General features: G+C 43.6%; 1 protein-coding gene across 1 annotated transcript in view; it reads right to left on the bottom strand.

Moving 5' to 3' along the window:
* The window catches only part of LOC121572450 (semaphorin-4F), an 89,272-nt gene that overhangs the window by 11,801 nt on the left and 58,183 nt on the right, over window positions 1-19,288 (bottom strand). Inside the window, exons 2-10 of the mRNA XM_041884523.1 lie at window positions 10,039-10,190; window positions 9,609-9,668; window positions 6,437-6,535; window positions 5,526-5,637; window positions 4,178-4,297; window positions 3,673-3,827; window positions 3,343-3,524; window positions 1,554-1,695; window positions 732-791 (exon numbers count right to left, since the gene is read on the bottom strand). Of these exons, the coding sequence (XP_041740457.1) occupies window positions 732-791; window positions 1,554-1,695; window positions 3,343-3,524; window positions 3,673-3,827; window positions 4,178-4,297; window positions 5,526-5,637; window positions 6,437-6,535; window positions 9,609-9,668; window positions 10,039-10,190 (1,082 nt within the window). The remainder of the gene's footprint in view (window positions 1-731; window positions 792-1,553; window positions 1,696-3,342; window positions 3,525-3,672; window positions 3,828-4,177; window positions 4,298-5,525; window positions 5,638-6,436; window positions 6,536-9,608; window positions 9,669-10,038; window positions 10,191-19,288) is intronic.

Below are 19,288 nucleotides of genomic sequence, written 5' to 3'. Positions count from 1 at the left end.
AGCAATTTGCACACCTGGGCCTAATCAGCACCTTTCTTAGGCTCTGGCCCAACATCCAGTTCCTGCCGGATCGTTAGCCATGAACAGTAGGTGTACTGTGTATCAGTTCAAGAGTATCTTGCGTGAGTTTTGTTATTTTGTACTTTGTTGAGTTTTGTGTTCTTACCTCCGTTTTTGTTCCACCTGCAGTCACACGTCCGGAACCTTCACTCCACCTCTGCCTGATGGTCGGCGGCTGCCGAGCCATCACTGGACCCAGACTGCACCCCCAACTACTCAACCACGCCGCCCGCTCTGTCCCTGGATTATACTGCACCTTTTTGTCGTATCTAATAAACCCTCACCTTCGTTCAACTCTCCTTGTCCTGGTCTGCTTTTGGGTTCTGGCTGAGGGAACTGTGACAACCATTAAAATTATAGACTGATCATGTCTTTGTCAGTGGCCAAACGTACAAAATCAGCAGGTGATCAAATACTTTTTTCCCCTCACTGTGTGTGTATATATATATATATATATATATATATTACAATACATGATTATATATTATATTTTATTCATGTAAATGAATATCGAAAACATGTTTAAGATGGAAACACTAGTGTAATGCATCACATGATTGTTTGTTCAATGTGTCAATGTGTTTGTACTTGTCCCTATTCAAATAAACAAAATAATAATTATAATATATTATATTATGTTATTATACATGATATATTATATAATATATTACCTTGTCAGGCAGTTTGAGAGAAGATTCGAAGCCCTTCGCTCTCAGAGCACTGTTTAGACACTGGTGGATGAGAAAACAAACAATAATTTAATTAGTCAGTGTGTGTGTGTGGCTGCTTGAGAGACGATGACTCCAATATTTTTTATACAGTTTTTATCAATTCAACTCAATGTATTTTTTTTTATTTCATTTAATTTCAATTCAATTTAATAGATCTGTATTGTTCCTGAATGGCAATTATTGTGCAGCAAAAATGAGATATACATACATCAAAACAATGATTTCACTTATTGACCTACTTTATTGTACTATTTAACTAGGCAGGTAACTGATTGGTCTAGGTGTAGTTACAGGTTCTAGGTGTTATGTTATAGACCAGGGGTATTCAAATTTTACCTTACAAGGTCCCGACTACTGCTTTTTCTCTGTTCTACACGATAATGAATTGCACCCACCTGGTGTCCCAGGTCTAAATTAGTCCATGATTAGAAGGGAAGAATGAACAAAAGCAGTGGAACTGGCTTTGAGGTCCAGATTAAAATGTAAGGGTTCTAGACTGTCTGCCCTGGTCTAGTGTAGGTACTAGTTCTAGGTGTAGGTATGGGTTCTAGATGTCATGTTGTAGACCTTACCCCTACCTGTTCTGGGTGTAGGTACAGGTTCTACCTGTAGTTTCAGGTTTTAGGTGTCGTTATGTTCTATGCTGTACCTGGTCCTGGTCTAGGTGTTGCTACTGGTTCTAGGCGCTATGTTCTAGATTATGCTGGTTCTAGGTTATGTTATAGACTGTGCAGGTTCTAGGTTTTGTGTTCTAGACATTACCTGTCCTGGTCTGGGTGTAGGTACGGGTTCTGGGTTGATCCAATTCTCACAGGTCTTCTTCAGTTCTTTGAAAGGTCCGTCCATCACTTTGCTGATGTCAGCCAGACTGTACACACAAACCGCTGACAACTCCTCATGCTCCCTACACACACACACACACACACACACACTTACTCATTCCAGGGTTTTTCTTTATTTTAAACTATTTTCTACATTGTAGAATAATAGTGATGACATCAAAACTATGAAATAACACATGTGGAATCATGTAGTAACCAAAAAAGTTAACTTAAAATAGCCACTGTTTGGCTTAATGACAGCTTTGCACACTCTTGGCATTCTCTCAACCAGCTTCATGAGGTAGTCACCTGGAATGCATTTCAATTATCAGGTGTGCCTTCTTAAAAGTTAATTTGTGGAATTTCTTTCCTTCTAAATGCGTTTGAGCCAATCAGTGTTGTGACAAGGTAGTGGGGGTATACAGAAGATAGCCCTATTTGGCAAGAACAGCTCAAATAAGCAAAGAGAAGTCAATCAATACGGAAAATGTCAAGAACTTCTAAAGTTTCTTCAAGTGCAGTTGCAAAAACCATCAAGCACTATGATGAAACTGGCTCTCAGGAGCACCGCCACAGGAATGGAAGACCCAGAGTTACCTCTAATGCAGAGGATAAGTTCATTAGAGTTACCAACCTCAGAAATGGCAGCGCAAATAAATGCTTCACAGAGTTCAAGTCACAGACACATCTCAACATCAACTGTTCAGAAGGGACTGTGTGAATCAGGCCTTCATGGTCTAATTGCTGCAAAGAAACCAATACTACAGGACGCCAATATGACCTGCTTGGGCCAAGAAACACGAGCGATGGACATTAGACAAGTGGAAATTTGTCCTTTGGTCTGGAGTCCAAATTGGAGATTTTTGGTTCCAACCGCCGTGTCTTTATGAGAGGCCGTGTGTGTGAACGGATGATCTCTGCATGTGTAGTTCTCACCGTAAAGCATGGAGGAGGAGGTGTTATGGTGTGGGGGTGCTTTGCTGGTGACACGGTCTGTGATTTATTTAGAATTCAAAGCACACTTTACCAGCATGGCTACCACAGCATTCTGCAGCGATACACCATCCGATCTGGTTTGGGCTTAGTGGGAATATCGTTTGTTTTTCAACAAGACACTGACCCAACACACCTCCAGGCTGTGTAAGGGCTATTTTACCAAGAAGGAGAGTGATGGAGTGCTGCATCAGATGACCTGGCCTCCACAATCCCCCGACCTCAACCCAATTGAGATGGTTTGGGATGAGTCGGAGGGCAGAGTGAATGAAAAGCAGCCAACAAGTGCTCAGCATATGTGAGAACTCCTTTAAGACTGTTGGAAAAGCTTTCCAGGTGACACTGGTTGAGAGAATGCCAAGAGTGTGCAAAGCTGTCATCAAGGCAAAGGGTGGCTATTTGAAGAATCTCAAATATAAAATATATTTTGATTTGTTTAAGACTTTTTTGGTTACTACATGATTCCATATGTGTTATTTCATAGTTTTGATGTCTATACTACTATTCTACAATGTAAAAAATAGTAAAAATAAAGAAAAACCCTTGAATGAGTAGGTGTGTCCAAACTTTTGACTGGTACTGTATATACACAGAAGAGAGAAAAATAGAGCAAAAGAGAGAGTGAAAGAAAGAAAGAGAGAAGGATTTGATTTTGGTAAAAAAAAAAAGAGGTGTGTAAACAAGAGCAGTACACAAGTACTCCATCCCTACCTCCTTCTCCATCCCTTCATACTTACCACTGAGAAGTAAAGAGCCCATAAAAGTGCGTAGAGCTTGGATCGCCAGATGTGTGTTGGGTTGTGTAGACATCTGTCAGTATGTTGTAGCGTTGTCCGCTGGCTCTGTTCTCACACACCAACTGAGCCTTGACGAAGGTGGTCCAACGTCTCTGCAATGTCTTCATACCACCTACATCAGACTAGAGAGAGGGGGGGGTGGGGAAGCAGTGGGATCGACAAATGAAGAAAGAGTATTAAGAACGCATGCAAGCTCAAACACACACACAACCAACCGCCTCACACCCCCCCTTCCTCCACCACCACCCCCACTCCATGCCCCACACTCACCTTGCAAACGCGTGCGACCCTGGGAACTTTGACCTTAGTGTAGAGGTCATACTCCTTGGCGACCTCGGTAAAGAAGAAATAGATCTTGTTGTCGTCTCCTGTTGGGTTGGTGTCTTCATCCTGCTGTATGAATGCTGAGGACACAAACTCTGGGTCTGCAGAGAGAGAGAGAAACACACACACAGGTATGAACAAAGTGAGAGAGAGCGAGAGAGAGAGAGAGAGAGAGAGAGAGAGAGAGCGAGAGAGAGAGAGCGAGAGAGCGCGAAAGAGACGTATGAAACAAGTGTGTGGGAGTGTGTGAAGCACTGTGTGTGTGTGTGTGTGTCTGTGTGTCTGTGCGTGTGCATGTGCATTTGCTGGTGGTCTCTGTGTGCTGCTGGTCTGTGTGTGTGCGTGTGCATCTATGCATTGCACCTGTGTGTTGTGTCTGCACACTCTGTGTGTTTGTGTGTGTGTGTGCGCGCGTGCGTGCGTGTGTCTGCGCCTGTGTGTATCCTCTCACCACTGAGCCAGTTAATAGATCTCTCGGTGCGGATCCGTTCCTGCTCCTGACCGGTGGCCCGGGAGATATCGAACAGCGTTCCCAGAAAGTTACTGGTGGCGGCAGTGTACAGGATACCATCTAGAGAGCAGGAGGGATAGAGAGAGAGAAAGAGAGAGAAGGGGAGGGGGAGAAGGGGAGGGGGAGAAGGGGAGGGGGGAGGGAGGGAGAGAGGGAAGGAGAGAGCGAGAGAGAGAGGGTACATATATTTATATTCCGGACTCTGGTCCGGAAGTTAATTTCCTGCAATTCTATCCATTTTGCCATGAGGTTTTTAATGCTGTGTTCTAATATTACTACTTCTGTACATTGCATTTTGGTTGAACTGTTTATACACAGCATATTTATTTATATACTGGATTATTGACATAGCTCACCCTAATATATCTACTGCTGTACATATAATTCTTAGTATATCTTGTGTAAATTCATCCGGTGTATATACGTATAGACTGCATTTGGATTACTGTTACAGTGCTATTGGGGTTGTTAATTGGATTCGTTCCAACATTTCTTGATTTCTTGTTTTTTTCCTATACATTTTTGATTATTTGTGTACTTTATACTGTTTCACATTTGTCTGTGTCGTGTATTGAGATTATGACGTTGTTAAATGTTTTTTAAGTGGAACTGAAAGAATGTTGATTTTAGTATCAAGAGGGAATGTTTTAGTGTAACGTCACATACAACAGACAGGAAGTGTGTTGTAGACAGGGGAGACTGGTGATTGGCCAGAAGAGGGAGCATCTTTTTGCATTGTTTATAAGTAGGGGGAAAACCGAAGGAGAAGGCAGAACGGCCATTGCAATCTGGGACGCCGTTCTCCAGACACCGCGGGTCTGTAACTTATGCTGTAACCTTGTGATATTAATAAAAGCCTCTAATCATTGTGCAGCATAAGCGGACTCTTTGTTGACAGCAATAATTGCCACCATTCACCCGATACGACATCTGCATTGTTAGGAGCTAGTAACATGAACATTTCACTGCACCTGCTATAACATCTGCTAAACTGTGTACGCGACCAATATAATTTGATTTGAGAGTGTGTGAGAGAGGGTTATTTGTAGGCATATCTGCGTGTGTATTAGTATGTGTAAAGTAAGTAAGTAAGCTTTGTCTGAGCCAGAACGGCTCCTGCCCTATGGGCCAATCTCCTGTTTTTGTAGCGTGAGGCAGCTTGATGTCCCTGGATAGGACGCTAACCTCAGGGTGGCCACTGTGTTCGTTAGCTAGTGTGTGTAAAATCAATGTGTATATTACCTGTGTGTGTGTGTGTGTGTGTGTGTGTGTGTGTGTGTGTTATTACCTGCCATGACAGCTGTATAGTGCTGGCTGGGCTCAAAGGGACATTTCCCTTTCCCTGTCTCCATCCTCACCCTTCCATCCTCCCATCGCTCCAGAGAGAATGAAGACATGTTCTGAAAGAGAGAAAAGAGAGGGATGAGAAAAGAGAGAAAAAAACAAAGAGATGAGGTTATCATTCTAAGAGGCCAGCAAGAGAAGGAAGAATGAACAAAATAATGAAAGAAAAAAATGAAAGAAAGATAAATCCTTCTTGCTTTCTCTCTCTTCTGTGTGTGCAAGTGTGCGTGCGTGTGCGTGTGTGTGCGCGTGCGTGCATTTATCTGTCTCTAACATGGAGTCTGCTTGTATGTGTTTTTGTACGAACGTATCTGTGTGTACCTGTCAATCCAATGTGTGTCAAACGGAGTGTGTGTGTGTGCGCGCCATCACTAGCACATTAGAGGCTGCTGCTGCCTATTGAAATCACTGGCCACTTTAAGAAATGGAACACTAGTCACTTTAATAATGTTTACATATCTTGCATTACTCATCTCATATGTATATACTGTATTCTATAATATTCTACTGTATCTTAATCCATGCCGCTCTGTCATTGCTCGTCCATATATGTATATATTCTTAAATTCCATTCCTTACTTAGATTTGTGTGTATTGGGTATATGTTGTGAAATAGTTAGATATTACTTGTTAGATATTACTGCACTGTCGGAGCTAGAAGCACAAGTATTTCGCTACACCCGCAATAACATCTGCTAAACATGTGTATGTGACAAATTACATTTTAATTGATTTGTGTTTGTGTTTGTGTGTGTGTTTTTCTGCCTGTCACTTTGGTGTGTGAACGAGTGTGAACGAGTGTCGGAGCATGTCAGAAGGGTTCGATTGCAGCTCATTGCACACACACACACTCACCAGGAAGGCACACTGCGGGTCGAAAGCATAGGTGCCACAGGCGTAGATCTGCCCGTCTCCCAGAAACTCCAGCAGGCGGATGTAGTTATTACAGTCACCCTATAGGGTGAGACAGAGGACAGGGGGATGAGTGAAATTACAATCATATTTCACCACAGAATTTTAATTAGTTCTAATGTATTGTACTTTAATACTGTAGTTAAAGGGGCAATCTACAGTTCAAACAATAACAAAGTGGGCACACCGACAATGTTTGATCTCATGGATGGCCAGTCCTTGCATCCATAGCTCCGTCTATGAATTTGAGAGTGGATACATTTCTCCAGCCCCATCCCTCAGCTGTTTTACACAGTCAAATGTAACAAATAATATAGTAAGTGCATTAATCTTAAGACAGCTAGGTAAGACAACCACATATCACAGTCAAATATACAGGATACGAACATTCCATTCCAGATAAACAATGGATATATAGCATTTGGCCCCTAAAACCTATGAATTAAAACATCAGTAATATATTACACAGATGAAGGTACCCATAAGCAATCATTTCTGATGGAAAAACACAAATGTGAAAATTAGTGGATATAGCGTTTTGGACATGAACTCTTCACTTTGTTATTTTTTAATCTGCAGATTGCCCCTATAAAAGAGGCAGAATAGATACAGTAAAGAGGTGAATGGAACGCAGACTGTGGGGGGTAGAAGAAGGGTGTCGGATTGGCGCACATTCAACAACTCTGATCTAACAAAGTGGATATTCGTCAAATACGTCATGATTGATGTATTGTAACAGGCCCACAATTTGGTTAATAAAGTCTGATTTGGATATATTTGGCTGTTTTCGCTGCATAACATTTAGAAGTTGTTCTTTTTCAGGTTTAGAAGAAGTGACTGCTACTGTAAATGCTAACTCCCGTTCGTATAAGCTGGTAGCATAGCTAGCATACAGAAATCGGTGGTGGTAGTCAAAGTAGTTTTTAACTGCAATGCAGTTGATTGGTGACCATGACATGAACATGTATTGGGGTTGACATCCATACAAGCATTATACTCAGATTTTTACCTCAACATAGTGTGAAATACACATATATAAACAGTAGCCTAAAGGTAGGCCCATTTTGCTGGGGGGAAATGAGCATCTTTCCCCACGCATTTCCATGGCATTTCCATTGTTTGGGTCGAGTTCCATTGACATTTTTACCGCATCTATACTCCAAGTTGATATTCACGTAATAATAAGGAATTCCTCTCGACCAAGCCCACAAATTGGGGAAACAAACATTACTTCCTATTGACCCCCATTGTAAAAGAGCCAAGTTCGTTGTAGATGTTTTGTTTATTCAGAAATAACAAAACATGCCGAAAAGCTTCTGTGTTGTTCCATATACATGTAACAAGGTAAAAAAAAATCCCGACCTATGGTTCGCAATGCTCCCACGTAGGGAAATAGAGCCTGCGAGAAGAGCCCTGTGGCTTCAGGCTATTCGGCGTGGAAGAGTGGGAAATGTGGGGACCCGGTGTTCAAGTAGGCTACACATAGTTATGTGTGTGGAAAACATTTAATCACAGGTAAGACATTTAACTTGTTTAGTATAGTCCGTTTGTAATTCCACTCACTACTTGTAGCTGTATAGTCTGTTTGTGTTGTTGGTCTTGGCTAGCTTAATGTTCCGGTCGGCAGCTAGCTAGCACTCACTCACGTGGCTGCTAGCACCGTCATGAAAAGGGGCATGAGGAAAGCCCTACAATATTTTTCTATGTAGTGAGAATACTCGTGAGCAGGCAGTGTTGAAAAGTAATCCTTAGACATGTTGTTATTTTCTTAAATGAAGTTTTGTAATTGACTAAAACAAGCTCACAACAAGAACATTACATTTGAAACCAGTCAAGTATTTGTTCTGAGCCATTGAGGTAACCTAGGGAACCACAGGTTGTTTTCCCCACAGGCGGGAAGGGGCCGCGACATTCTATCTTATACCGACTGGGACTATACTGAGAACACTTGAACACTAGAACCACTGATGGTTCCGATAAGAAACCAGAGGGCCCCCATTGGTGAAAGTCATAAGACCTCCTCCACCCCACCCCCCCTCACTCTGCTACAGAAAGACCACCAACTGATCAACCCAACCTTAGCCCACCCCTCAACCCCTTTACCATGACATAAAACCCTTTTTCAATAGTGTGTGTCAAACCCCTCCAACCTCAACCCCCCTCTTATTCTCCACCATGACATAGATATGCACTTGCAATCCTAGTGAATATAGGAGAAGGGAACTAGGTATGCGTCCCAAATGCCACCCTATTCCCTATTTAATGCACTACTTTTGACCAGAACCCTGGTCAAAAGTAGTGCACTATACAGGGAATAGGGTGGCATTTGGGATGTAGACTGGAGGTGGAGGAGAGGGGGGGTTGAAGTTGGCAGGGTTGGTGGTAGTTCTGAACAGCCAATGTGAACGCACACACACACACGTATGCGCACACACACACAATTATTTGAATTCCATTTCATTCGGTTTTTTATGTGAGTTCAATGCACACATTGCACAGAGATAAATCAGATCCAGACTGAACTGTGCAATGTAGTAGGGAGTTGTAGTTTCCAACAGGCCAATATTCTACATAGTTAGCGCATAAAACTTGGCAATTAACTACAATGACCATAATCCACTTGTCCAGTCTGTGTTTCTTTTACACCTGCTACGGAACACACAGAAAAATGCAAGACCGTGAGGGGATATAGAGAGCAGCTGTTGCTCCGTAAGGTATCCCTACCTGAAAATATGTGACCTAAGTGATTGATAGTTGGTATTCTGCAGTCATAAAATAGTGATTTTGTCAGACAGCATCTCTATAGAGATGAGGTGATGACTTGGAATGAAATAAAAAAGTCAGCAAATAAAATGAATATAATATACACAACAACTAAAATATTTTATTAAAGTAAAATAATGTGAATAAATGATGGTTAATAAGTGATAAGCAGTAATGGGCAGTGCCTCGCAAATTTACCAAAGTAGCCTAATGTTCGCCTCTTCCTCTCTGGTTTTATTTAAATTACACAACTTTCCCCAGGCCTTTATAGCCTATCATCTAGCCTATCAATAATATGTTTTGTGATAATTGCACTGTGATAAAAATGTTGAGGGGTAAAACAAATTCTCACCTCTGTCTTTCCTTTAGCCACACAGGACCTCTTCTTCTCCTCAGGAACATCCCACACGATCTAGAGAGAGAGAGAGAGAAGGAGAGAGAGAAGGAGAGAGAGAGAAGGAGAGAGAGAGAAGGAGAGAAGGAGAGAGAAAGAGAAGGAGAGAGAGAGAAGGAGGGAGAGAGAGAGAGAGAGAGAGAGAGGAGAGAGAGCGAGAGAGAGAGGAGAGAGAGATAGGAGAGAGAGAGAGAAAGAATAGAGACAGAGAGATAGAAGGAGAGAGAGAGAGAATGAGGAGGAGGAGAGAGAAACAAGCACAGATGAGAAGACACATTTCAAGGTATTTCAGTTTCTCACACACACACACACACACACACACACACACACACACACACACACACACACACAAACAAACACACAAACAAACAAACACTCCCTCCCTCACCGTGCGTGGTTGCTTTGCCAGGTTGTTTGTATCCACAGCCAGTATGGCGTCTCTCGCACCCAGGAAAAGAACCCCAGATGAACGGTCCAATAGAAAGGTGCTAAAGTTGGCCACGCCCCTGAACTGCTGCGGCCCCAACATGGCGTCCAAATCTGAAAGACGAGAAAGACAGAAGGGTCAATGAGGCAGATAGGAAACTGTAGATCCTACAGGATCCAAAATTAAATCTGTGTTCACACACGCACGCACACACACAATACATGTCGAGAGTTCTGTGGGGTCGAACATCTGAAAATCTCTCTCACTCTATTTTCTCATTCACCAAAAAATGTATCCTCTCTCACTCCCTCTACTGTTCAGCCATACAGTGTACTTTATCTAATGGCTGTGTCAGAGAACTGTTGGCACTCTTACATTTACTTAATCTTTATTTTAACAGAGAAGACAAATTGAGACCTAGGTCTCTTTTACAAATACACACACACACACACACACACACACACACACACACACACACACACACACACACAGTTTTGCTCAGCTAACCTTGTGGGGACATACAATTCAGTCCCATTCAAAATCCTATTTTCCCTAACCCCTAACCCTAACCTTAACCCTAACCCAAAAACCTTAACCCTAACGCTAAACCTAACCTTAGCTCCTAACCCTATCTCCTAACACTAACCCTAAACCTAATTCTAACCCCAACACTAATTCTAACCTTAATCCTAAACCCCCTAGAAATAGCATTTGACCTTGTGGGGACCAACAAAATGTCCCCAGTTGGTCAAATTTCTATTGGTTTACTATTCTTGTGGGGAATTCTGGTCCCCACAAGTATAGTTAAACACGTCCACACACACACACTCCCTGTGCGTGTGTTTGACGTCATCCAAAGATGGGGAAATATCATCAGAACATTCCTGTAAATGCCATATTGTGTAGACAAGATTTTTCTACTCAGGGTCTGTCTATTTTCTCTCTTTCTCTTTCTCTCACACAACCACATACACAACATCAGAATCTGAAGTCAAATTGGTAAAACTGTGAGATCTTCTTGCTATACACCCCGTCTTACCTGTCCTCTTTTCCTCCACTCCCTCTTTCCCTCCTCTTCCACACTTCGCTTCCTTCCTTCCCTCGCTCTTCTCTTTTTTCCCTCATCCACCCGTCATCTGTCCATCTATTCCCCCATAGCACTGCTGCCAGATGACAAACATCCTCCTTTCTAACACTCGTTTATCACCTCTGTCCATCTGAATGACTGACACACTGATGCACACACACACGCATGCACGTACGCATGCACGCAAGCACGCATCGCACAAACACACACAGGCGTGACTGGTTCTGACATGGGCCAAGGGCAAGGACAAAGTTCCAGAGAAATGTCCTTGTGTCCTGTCCCTCTAGGTTACCCCCACACACACACACACCCCACACAACACACACACCCGCTGTGATGCCAGTTCGTAGAGCTATGCCATCTGCCCCCTCCCACGCACACACACGCTCACTCACGCATACACACACCAAACTCTCCCCATGACTGACCACGTAAGGGCACACAAGAACGAGGAGGAACTGAAAGAGATAGAAAGAGAGAGAAAGAAGAGAAACTGAGAGAAACTGAAAAACATAGAGAAACAGAGACAGGTGTGTAGTTAAGTAGTACTGCTCCTGTAAAGGGGTTTCTACTCTTCCTCTTCGTTTTGTCAATTGCGCCAAAAAATCAAAACAATAACTCTAAGATGTTGTCACGGTTTCGGCCGAGGCTGCTCCTCCTCCTTGTTCGGGCAGGCTTCGGCGGTCGTCGTCCCCGGAGTACTAGCTACCACCGTTCGATGTTTCATGTTTGTTTGGTTTTGTCTGTTTGTACACCTGTCCCTTGTTAGTGTTTGATTTTGTTTCCTATTTAGTTATCGTGTGTTGGGTCAGGTGTTATGTGTGATTGTTATGTCAGCTGTTAGCTGTTGGTGGGTTTTCCTCTCATGTTGTTTGTTTTTTGAGAGTCCGCACTGCGTGCGCGTTTCTACTATTTTACGCACTGTTGTGTGTGTGCGTAATTGTTCATGCCTCCCGGTTGGGTTGGCCAGTTACCTGTTTGCAGTTATATTTTTGGATCACTAAAGTCTGTTGACGAACGCCCTTGTTCCTGCGCTTGATTTCTCGCACCACATCCACACTCAGCATTCTTGACAGATGTCATGGCATTAATAATCATTCCCTTCACTTTCTTTTAAAAATGGCTGTGTCCCAAATGGTACCCTATTCCCTCTACAGTCCACTACTTTTGACCAGAGCCCTAAAAGGTCTAGGGCACTAGATAAGGAAGAGGGTGGCATTTGGGACGCATCGTTGGCCTACTTTGTCTTTCGTTTAGGGTCGTCACTTTCTATCTATTCTCCTTAAAACTCATAGGCTCTGACCAAGGCTGTCCTATCTCTATGAGATAGAGAAGTATCATGACACTATCTTCAAATCTCTTTCTTTCTTTTTTTTTGTCTCTACATCCATCCATCGTTACCTAGTCTTCCAGTCAGGTTGACTTGAGAGTATATTAAAATCACATTTTATTTGTCACATGAGCCGAATACAACAGGGGCAGTTTTAAGAAAATATTTAGTAAATAAACTAAACTTAAAAATAAATAAAAGTAACACAATAAAATAACAATAATGAGACTATATACACAGGGGGTTGTCAATGCAAATAGTCCGGGTGGCCTCTTGATTAATTGTTCAGCAGTCTTATGGCTTGGGGGTAGAAGCTGTTAAGGAGCCTTTTGGACCTAGACTTGGCGCTCCAGTACCGCATGCCATACGGTAGCAGAGAGAACAGACTATGACTTGGGTGACTGAAGTCTTTGACAATTTTTTGGCTCTTCCTCTGACACCGCCTAGAATATAAGTCCTGGATGGCAGGAAGCTTGGCCCCAGTGACGTACTGGGCTGTACGCACTACCCTCTAGCGCCTTACAGTCAGATGCCGAGCAGTTGCCATACCAGGTGGTGATGCAAGCGGTCAGGATGCTCTTGATGGTGCAGCTGTAAAACTTTCTGAGGATCTTTTCAGTCTCCTGAGGCGTTGTCGTGCCCTCTTCACGACTTTCTTGGTGTGTTTAGACCATGATAGTTTGTTGGTGATGTGGACACCAAGGAACTTGAAGCTCTCGATGCGCTCCACTACAGACCCGTCGATGTGAATGGGGGCATGTTCGGCCCTCCTTTTCCTGTAGTCCACGATCATCACCTTTGTCTTACTCACGTTGAGGGAGCCACACTGCCAGGCCTCTGACCTCCTCCCTATAGGCTGTCTCATCGTTGTCGGTGATCAGGCCTACCACCGTTGTGTCGTCAGCAAACTTAATGATGGTGTTGGAGTCGTGCTTGGCCACGCAGTCGTGGGTGAACAGGGAGTACAGAAGGGGACTAAACACGCACCCGAGGGGCCCCAGTGTTGAAAATCAGCGTGGCAGATGTGTTGTTGCCTACCCTTACCACATGGGGGCGGCCTGTCAGGAAGTCCAGGATCCAGTTGCAGAGGGAGGTGTTCAGTCCCAGGGTTCTTAGCTTAGTAATGAGCTTTGTGGGCACTATGGTGTTGAACGCTGAGCTTTAGTCAATGAACAGCATTCTCACTTAGGTGTTCCTTTTGTCCAGGATGGAAAGGGCAGTGTGGAGTGCGATTGAGATTGCGTCATCTGTGGATCTGTTGGGGCGGTATGCGAATTGGAGTGGGTCTAGGGTTTCCGGGATGATGGTGTTGATGTGAGACATTACCAGCCTTTCAAAGCACTTCATGGCTACCGACATGAGTGCTACGGGGCAGTAGTCATTTAGGCAGGTTACCTTCACTTTCTTGGGCACAGGGACTATGTTGGTCTGCTTGAAACATGTAGGTATTACAGACTCAGTCAGGGAGAGGTTGAAAATGTCAGTGAAGACACTTGCCAGTTGGTCAGCGCATTCTCTGAGTACACGTCCTTGTAATCCGTCTGGCCCCATGGCCTTGTTAATGTTGACCTGTTTAAAGGTCTTGCTCACATCGGCTATGGAGAGCGTGATCACACAGTCGTCCGGAACAGTTGGTGCTCTCATGCATGCTTCAGTTGCTTGCCTCGAAACGAGCATTAAAGGCATTTAGCCCGTCTGGTAGGCTCGTGTCACTGGGAAGCTCGAGGCTGGCTTTCTCTTTGTAGTCCGTAATAGTTTGCAAGCCCTGCCACATCCGACGAGCATCAGAGCCGGTGTAGTAGGATTTAATCTTAGTCCTGTATTGACGCTTTGCCTGTTTGATGGTTCGTCTGATGGCATAGCGGGAAATCTTATAAGCGTCCAGATTAGTGTCCCGCTCCTTGAAAATGGCAGCTCTAGCCTTTAGCTTGGTGTGGATGTTGCCTGTAATCCATGGCTTCTAGTTGGAATATGTACGTAGGTCACTTTGGGGATGACGTAGTCGATGCACTTATTGATGAAGCCGGTGACTGAGGTGGTTTACTCCTCAATGCCATTGGATGAATCCCGGAACATATTCCAGTCTGTGCTAGCAAAACAGTCCTGTAGCGTAGCATCCACGTAATCTGACCACTTCCGTATTGAGCGAGTCACTGGTACTTCCTGCTTTAGTTTTTGCATGTAAGCAGGAATCAGGAGGATATAATTATGGAAAGAGCTCTCCAAATGGAGGGCAAGGGAGAGCTTTCTACACGTCTCTGTGTGTGGAGTGAAGGTGGTCTAGAGTTTTTTTTTTCCTCTGGTTGCACATGTGACATGCTAGTAGAAATGAGGTAAAACGGATTTAAGTTTGCCTGCATTAAAGTCCCCGGCCACTAGGAGTGCCGCTTCTGGATGAGCATTTTGTTGTTTGCTTATGGCCATATACAGCTCATTGAGTGCGGGCTAGAAAAATATAGATGAAAACTCTCTTGGTAGATAGTGTGGTCTACAGCTTATCATGAGGTACTGTACCTCAGGGGAGCAATACCTCGAGACTACCTTAATATTAGACATCGCGCACCAGCTGTTATTGACAAATAGACACACACCCCCACCCCTCGTCTTACCGGACGTAGCTGTTCTGTCCTGCCGATGCACAGACAACCCAGCCAACTGTATATTATCCATGTCACCGTTCAGCCACGACTCGGTGAAACATAAGATATTACAGTTTTTAATGTCCCGTTGGTAGGATAGTCTCGAACGGAGCTCATCCATTGATTGCACGTTGGCCAATAGAACGGATGGTAGAGGCGGGTTACCCACTCGTCTACGCATTCTCACAAGGTACCCTGATCTCCGCCCCTGTATTTCCTTATTTTCTTCATGAGAATTACGGGGATTTGGGTCTTGTCTGAGAGCAACATTATATCCTTCGCGTCAGACTCATTAAAGAATCATCTTTGTCCAGTTTGAGGTGAGTAATCACTGTTCTGATATGCAGAAGCTATTTTCGGTCATAAGAGATGGTAGCATCAACATTATGTACAAAATAAGTTACAAACAATGTGAAAAAAACATACAAAATAGCACAATTGGTTAGGAGCCCGTAAAACGGCAGCCATCCCCTCCGGTGCCATTCTTTCCACAACTATTCTTTCCACGTCTAGGTCCCAAATGGCCCATTTTAGGATAGGATAGGATGAACTTTAATGTCCCTGAGGGGGAAATTGTCTTAGACAAGGTAGGGTACTTTTCTCTATATAGTGCACTACTTCAAAGAGCGAATCGGTTGTCATTTAGGACACAGTCAGAGTTGTTGTATTTTAGAATTTCTCAGCAGTCACCACCTATTGTACCTACAGTGCCTAGTGAAAGTCTACACACGGCTATCACAGTCTTCACATTTTGCAGCATTAAAATTATATCTAAAAAGGGAATACATTTGAATTGTTTCCTGCAGATCTACACAACTTACCTATTCAAAGTGAAAGAAAGTTAGAGAACATTTTCAAAATTAATTAAAAATAAAATAATGTTGATGTCTTGATTGCGTATGTCGTCACAACCCAGAGTTAATACTTGGTGGAAGCACCTTTGGCAGTCATTACAGCTGTGAATCATTTTGAATAAGATTCTACCAACTTTGCACAACTCTTAGGGGAACATTTGTCCAATCTTTTCGTCAAAATTGCTCAAGCTCTATACATTTGGTTGGGAATCATTGATGGACAGAAATATTCAAACTTTGTCTCAGATTTTCGAGCAGATTTAAGTCAGGACTGAGACTAGACCACTCAGGAACAAAAACAGAGACAAGGTTTGAATATTGCTGTCCATCAATGATTCCCAACCAAATTTACTGTGCTAAATTAACCAAATAGCTACCCGGACTTTCTGCATTGACCCTTTCTTGCACTAACGTTTTGTCTCATCACATACGCTGCTGCTACTGTTTATTTTCTGTCACTTTATTCCTACTTATATGTAAATATCTACCTCAATTACCTCGTACCCATGTACATCGACTCGGTACTGGTACCCCGTGTATATAGCCAAGTTATTGTTACTCATTGTGTATCTATTATTACTGTTATTATTACATGTTTTTACTTTTCTATTATTTCTCTATTTTCTTTCTCTCTGCATTGTTGGGAAGGGCCCGTAAGTAAGCATTTTACTGTTATTCTACACCAGTTTTTTACGAAGCATGTGACAAATAACATTTTATTTGAAATGGCACCCTATTCCCTATATAGTACACTAGAGCCCTTAGGGGTTTGGTCAAAAGTAGTGCACTATATAGGGAATAGGGTGCCACTTGGGATGCATTTACTGGTTCTGCCCAAACCCAGAATGCCCTGCAGGATCCCTGCAGCACCAATCAGAACACAGTTTATTAAACCCCCAGGACACACAAGCACACACATACACACACACGCCAGCGATTTTAATTTCCTACTGGTGTCCCATTCATGTTTAATGCATAATGAATTAATGATTCATAGGGAGAGAAGGAGAGAGAGAGGGATGAGGGTATTTTGGGGTGCTCACTCATTCATACAGTTAGAGTGTAACTTTACTCAACCAGGTAAATATATTTCACTGGATAACAGTTTTTCCTAAAGTCTTTGGTCATTCAACAAATGGCACCCTACAGGCTCTTGTTAAAAGTAGGGCACTATATAGTGAAAAGGTTATCAATTGGAACTTAGCCAGCAGCCACAGAGCTGTGGCCTGACCTTTGAAAGAGGAGGGGAATATGACCTTTTGGTTTGAAGTCATTATCGCATCCCTACTATACAATGATGGCCTTCAGGGTCCTTCCTTCCTTCCTTCCTTCCTTCCTTCCTTCCTTCCTTCCTTCCTTCCTTCCTTCCTTCCTTCCTTCCTTCCTTCCTTCCTTCCTTCCTTCTTGTGTGTGTCTCTCTCTTTCTCTCCATCTCACATCAGTTTGTCGATCTATATCCTGCATGTTGATGCTTTTTCCTGCTATAAGGATACACACACACACACACACACACACACACACACACACACACACACACACACACACACACACACACACACACACACACACACACACTGGACGTCCCATGGTGAGACGGGACACAGCTGGCCGAGGGGGAGTGTTCTTACCCCTCTTCTTCCTCTTCTCCTTCTCCTTCTCCTTTCCCCCTCTCCTCATGAGATGGAGCCGGAGAAGATGGCTGCTATTTTACAGCCCTCTAACCAATTGTACTATTATGTGTGTTTTTTCGCATTATTTGTAATTTATTCTGTACATAATGTTTCTGCCACCGTCTCTTATGACCAAAACGAGCTTCTGGATATCAGGACAGCGATTACTCACCTCATATTGGACGAAGATTTTTTCTTCAACGAGTTGGATGCAAAGGATATTCTACAGACACCCGACAAGGCCCAAATCCCTGTCATTCGCATGAGAAAGAGACGGAGATATCGTGGATGTAGGTCGGGGTGCCTTGTAAGAATCCAATGACGAGCGAGTAAACTGCCTCTTCCATCAATCCTATTAGCCAATGTTCAATCATTTGAAAACAAAATTGGATGACCTAAGACACCTACGTGAGAATGCTATTCATTGACTACAGCTCAGCGTTCAACACCATAGTGCCCTCAAAGCTAATCACTAAACTAAGGATCCTGGGACTAAACACCTCCCTCTGCAACTGGATCCTGGACTTCCTGACGGACCGCCCCCAGGTGGTAAGGGTAGGTAACAACACGTCTGCCACACTGATCCTCAACACGGGGGCCCTCAGGGGTGCGTGCTCAGTCCCATCCTGTACTCCCTGTTCACCCACACTGGCCAGGCACGACTCCAACTCCATCATTAAGTTTGCTGACTACACAACAGTGGTAGGCCTGATCACAGACAACGATGAGACATCCTATAGGGAGGAGGTCAGAGACCTGGCCGTGTGGTGCCAGGATAACAACCTCTCCCTCAACGTGATCAAGACAAATGAGATGATTGTGGACTACAGGGGGAAAAAAAGAGGACTGAGCACGCCCCCATTCTCATCGACGGGGCTGTAGTGGAACAGGTTGAGAGCTTCAAGTTCCTTGGTGTCCACATCACCAACGAACTATCATGGTCCGAACACACCAAGACAGTCGTGAAGAGGGCACGACAAAACCTATTCCCCATCAGGAGACTGAAAAGATTTGGCATGGGTCCTCAGATCCTCAAAAAGTTCTACAGCTGCACCATCGAGAGCATCCTGACTGGTTGCATCACCGCCTGGTATGGCAACCGCTCGGCCTCCGACCGCAAGGCACTACAGAGGGTAGTGCGTACGGCCCAGTACATCACTGGGACCAAGCTTCCTGCCATCCAGGACCTCTATACCAGGCGGTGTCAGAATAAGAATACAAATTGTCAGACTCAAGCCACCCTAGTCATAGACTGTTCTCTCTGCTACCGCACGGCAAGCGGTACCGGAGCGCCAAGTCTAGGTCCAAAAGGCTTCTCAACAGCTTCTATCCCCAAGCCATAAGACTCCTGAACAGCTAATCATGGCTACCCGCACTATCTTTTACGCTTCTGCTACTCTGTTTACTATTTACAATGGGGGAAAAATGTATTTAGTCAGCCACCAATTGTGCAAGTTCACCCACTTAAAAACATGAGAGAGGCCTGTAATTTTCATCATAGGTACACGTAAACTATGACAGACAAAATGAGAAAAAAAAATCCAGAAAATCACATTGTAGGATTTTTTATGAATTTATTTGAAAATTATGGTGGATAATAAGTATTTGGTCAATAACAAAAGTTTCTCAAT

The sequence above is a fragment of the Coregonus clupeaformis genome, chromosome 8, assembly GCF_020615455.1.
Source record: "Coregonus clupeaformis isolate EN_2021a chromosome 8, ASM2061545v1, whole genome shotgun sequence".
Taxonomy (NCBI): domain Eukaryota; kingdom Metazoa; phylum Chordata; class Actinopteri; order Salmoniformes; family Salmonidae; genus Coregonus; species Coregonus clupeaformis.
Note: the sequence above shows the minus strand (reverse complement) of the source record. Positions and strands in the feature narration are given on the sequence as shown.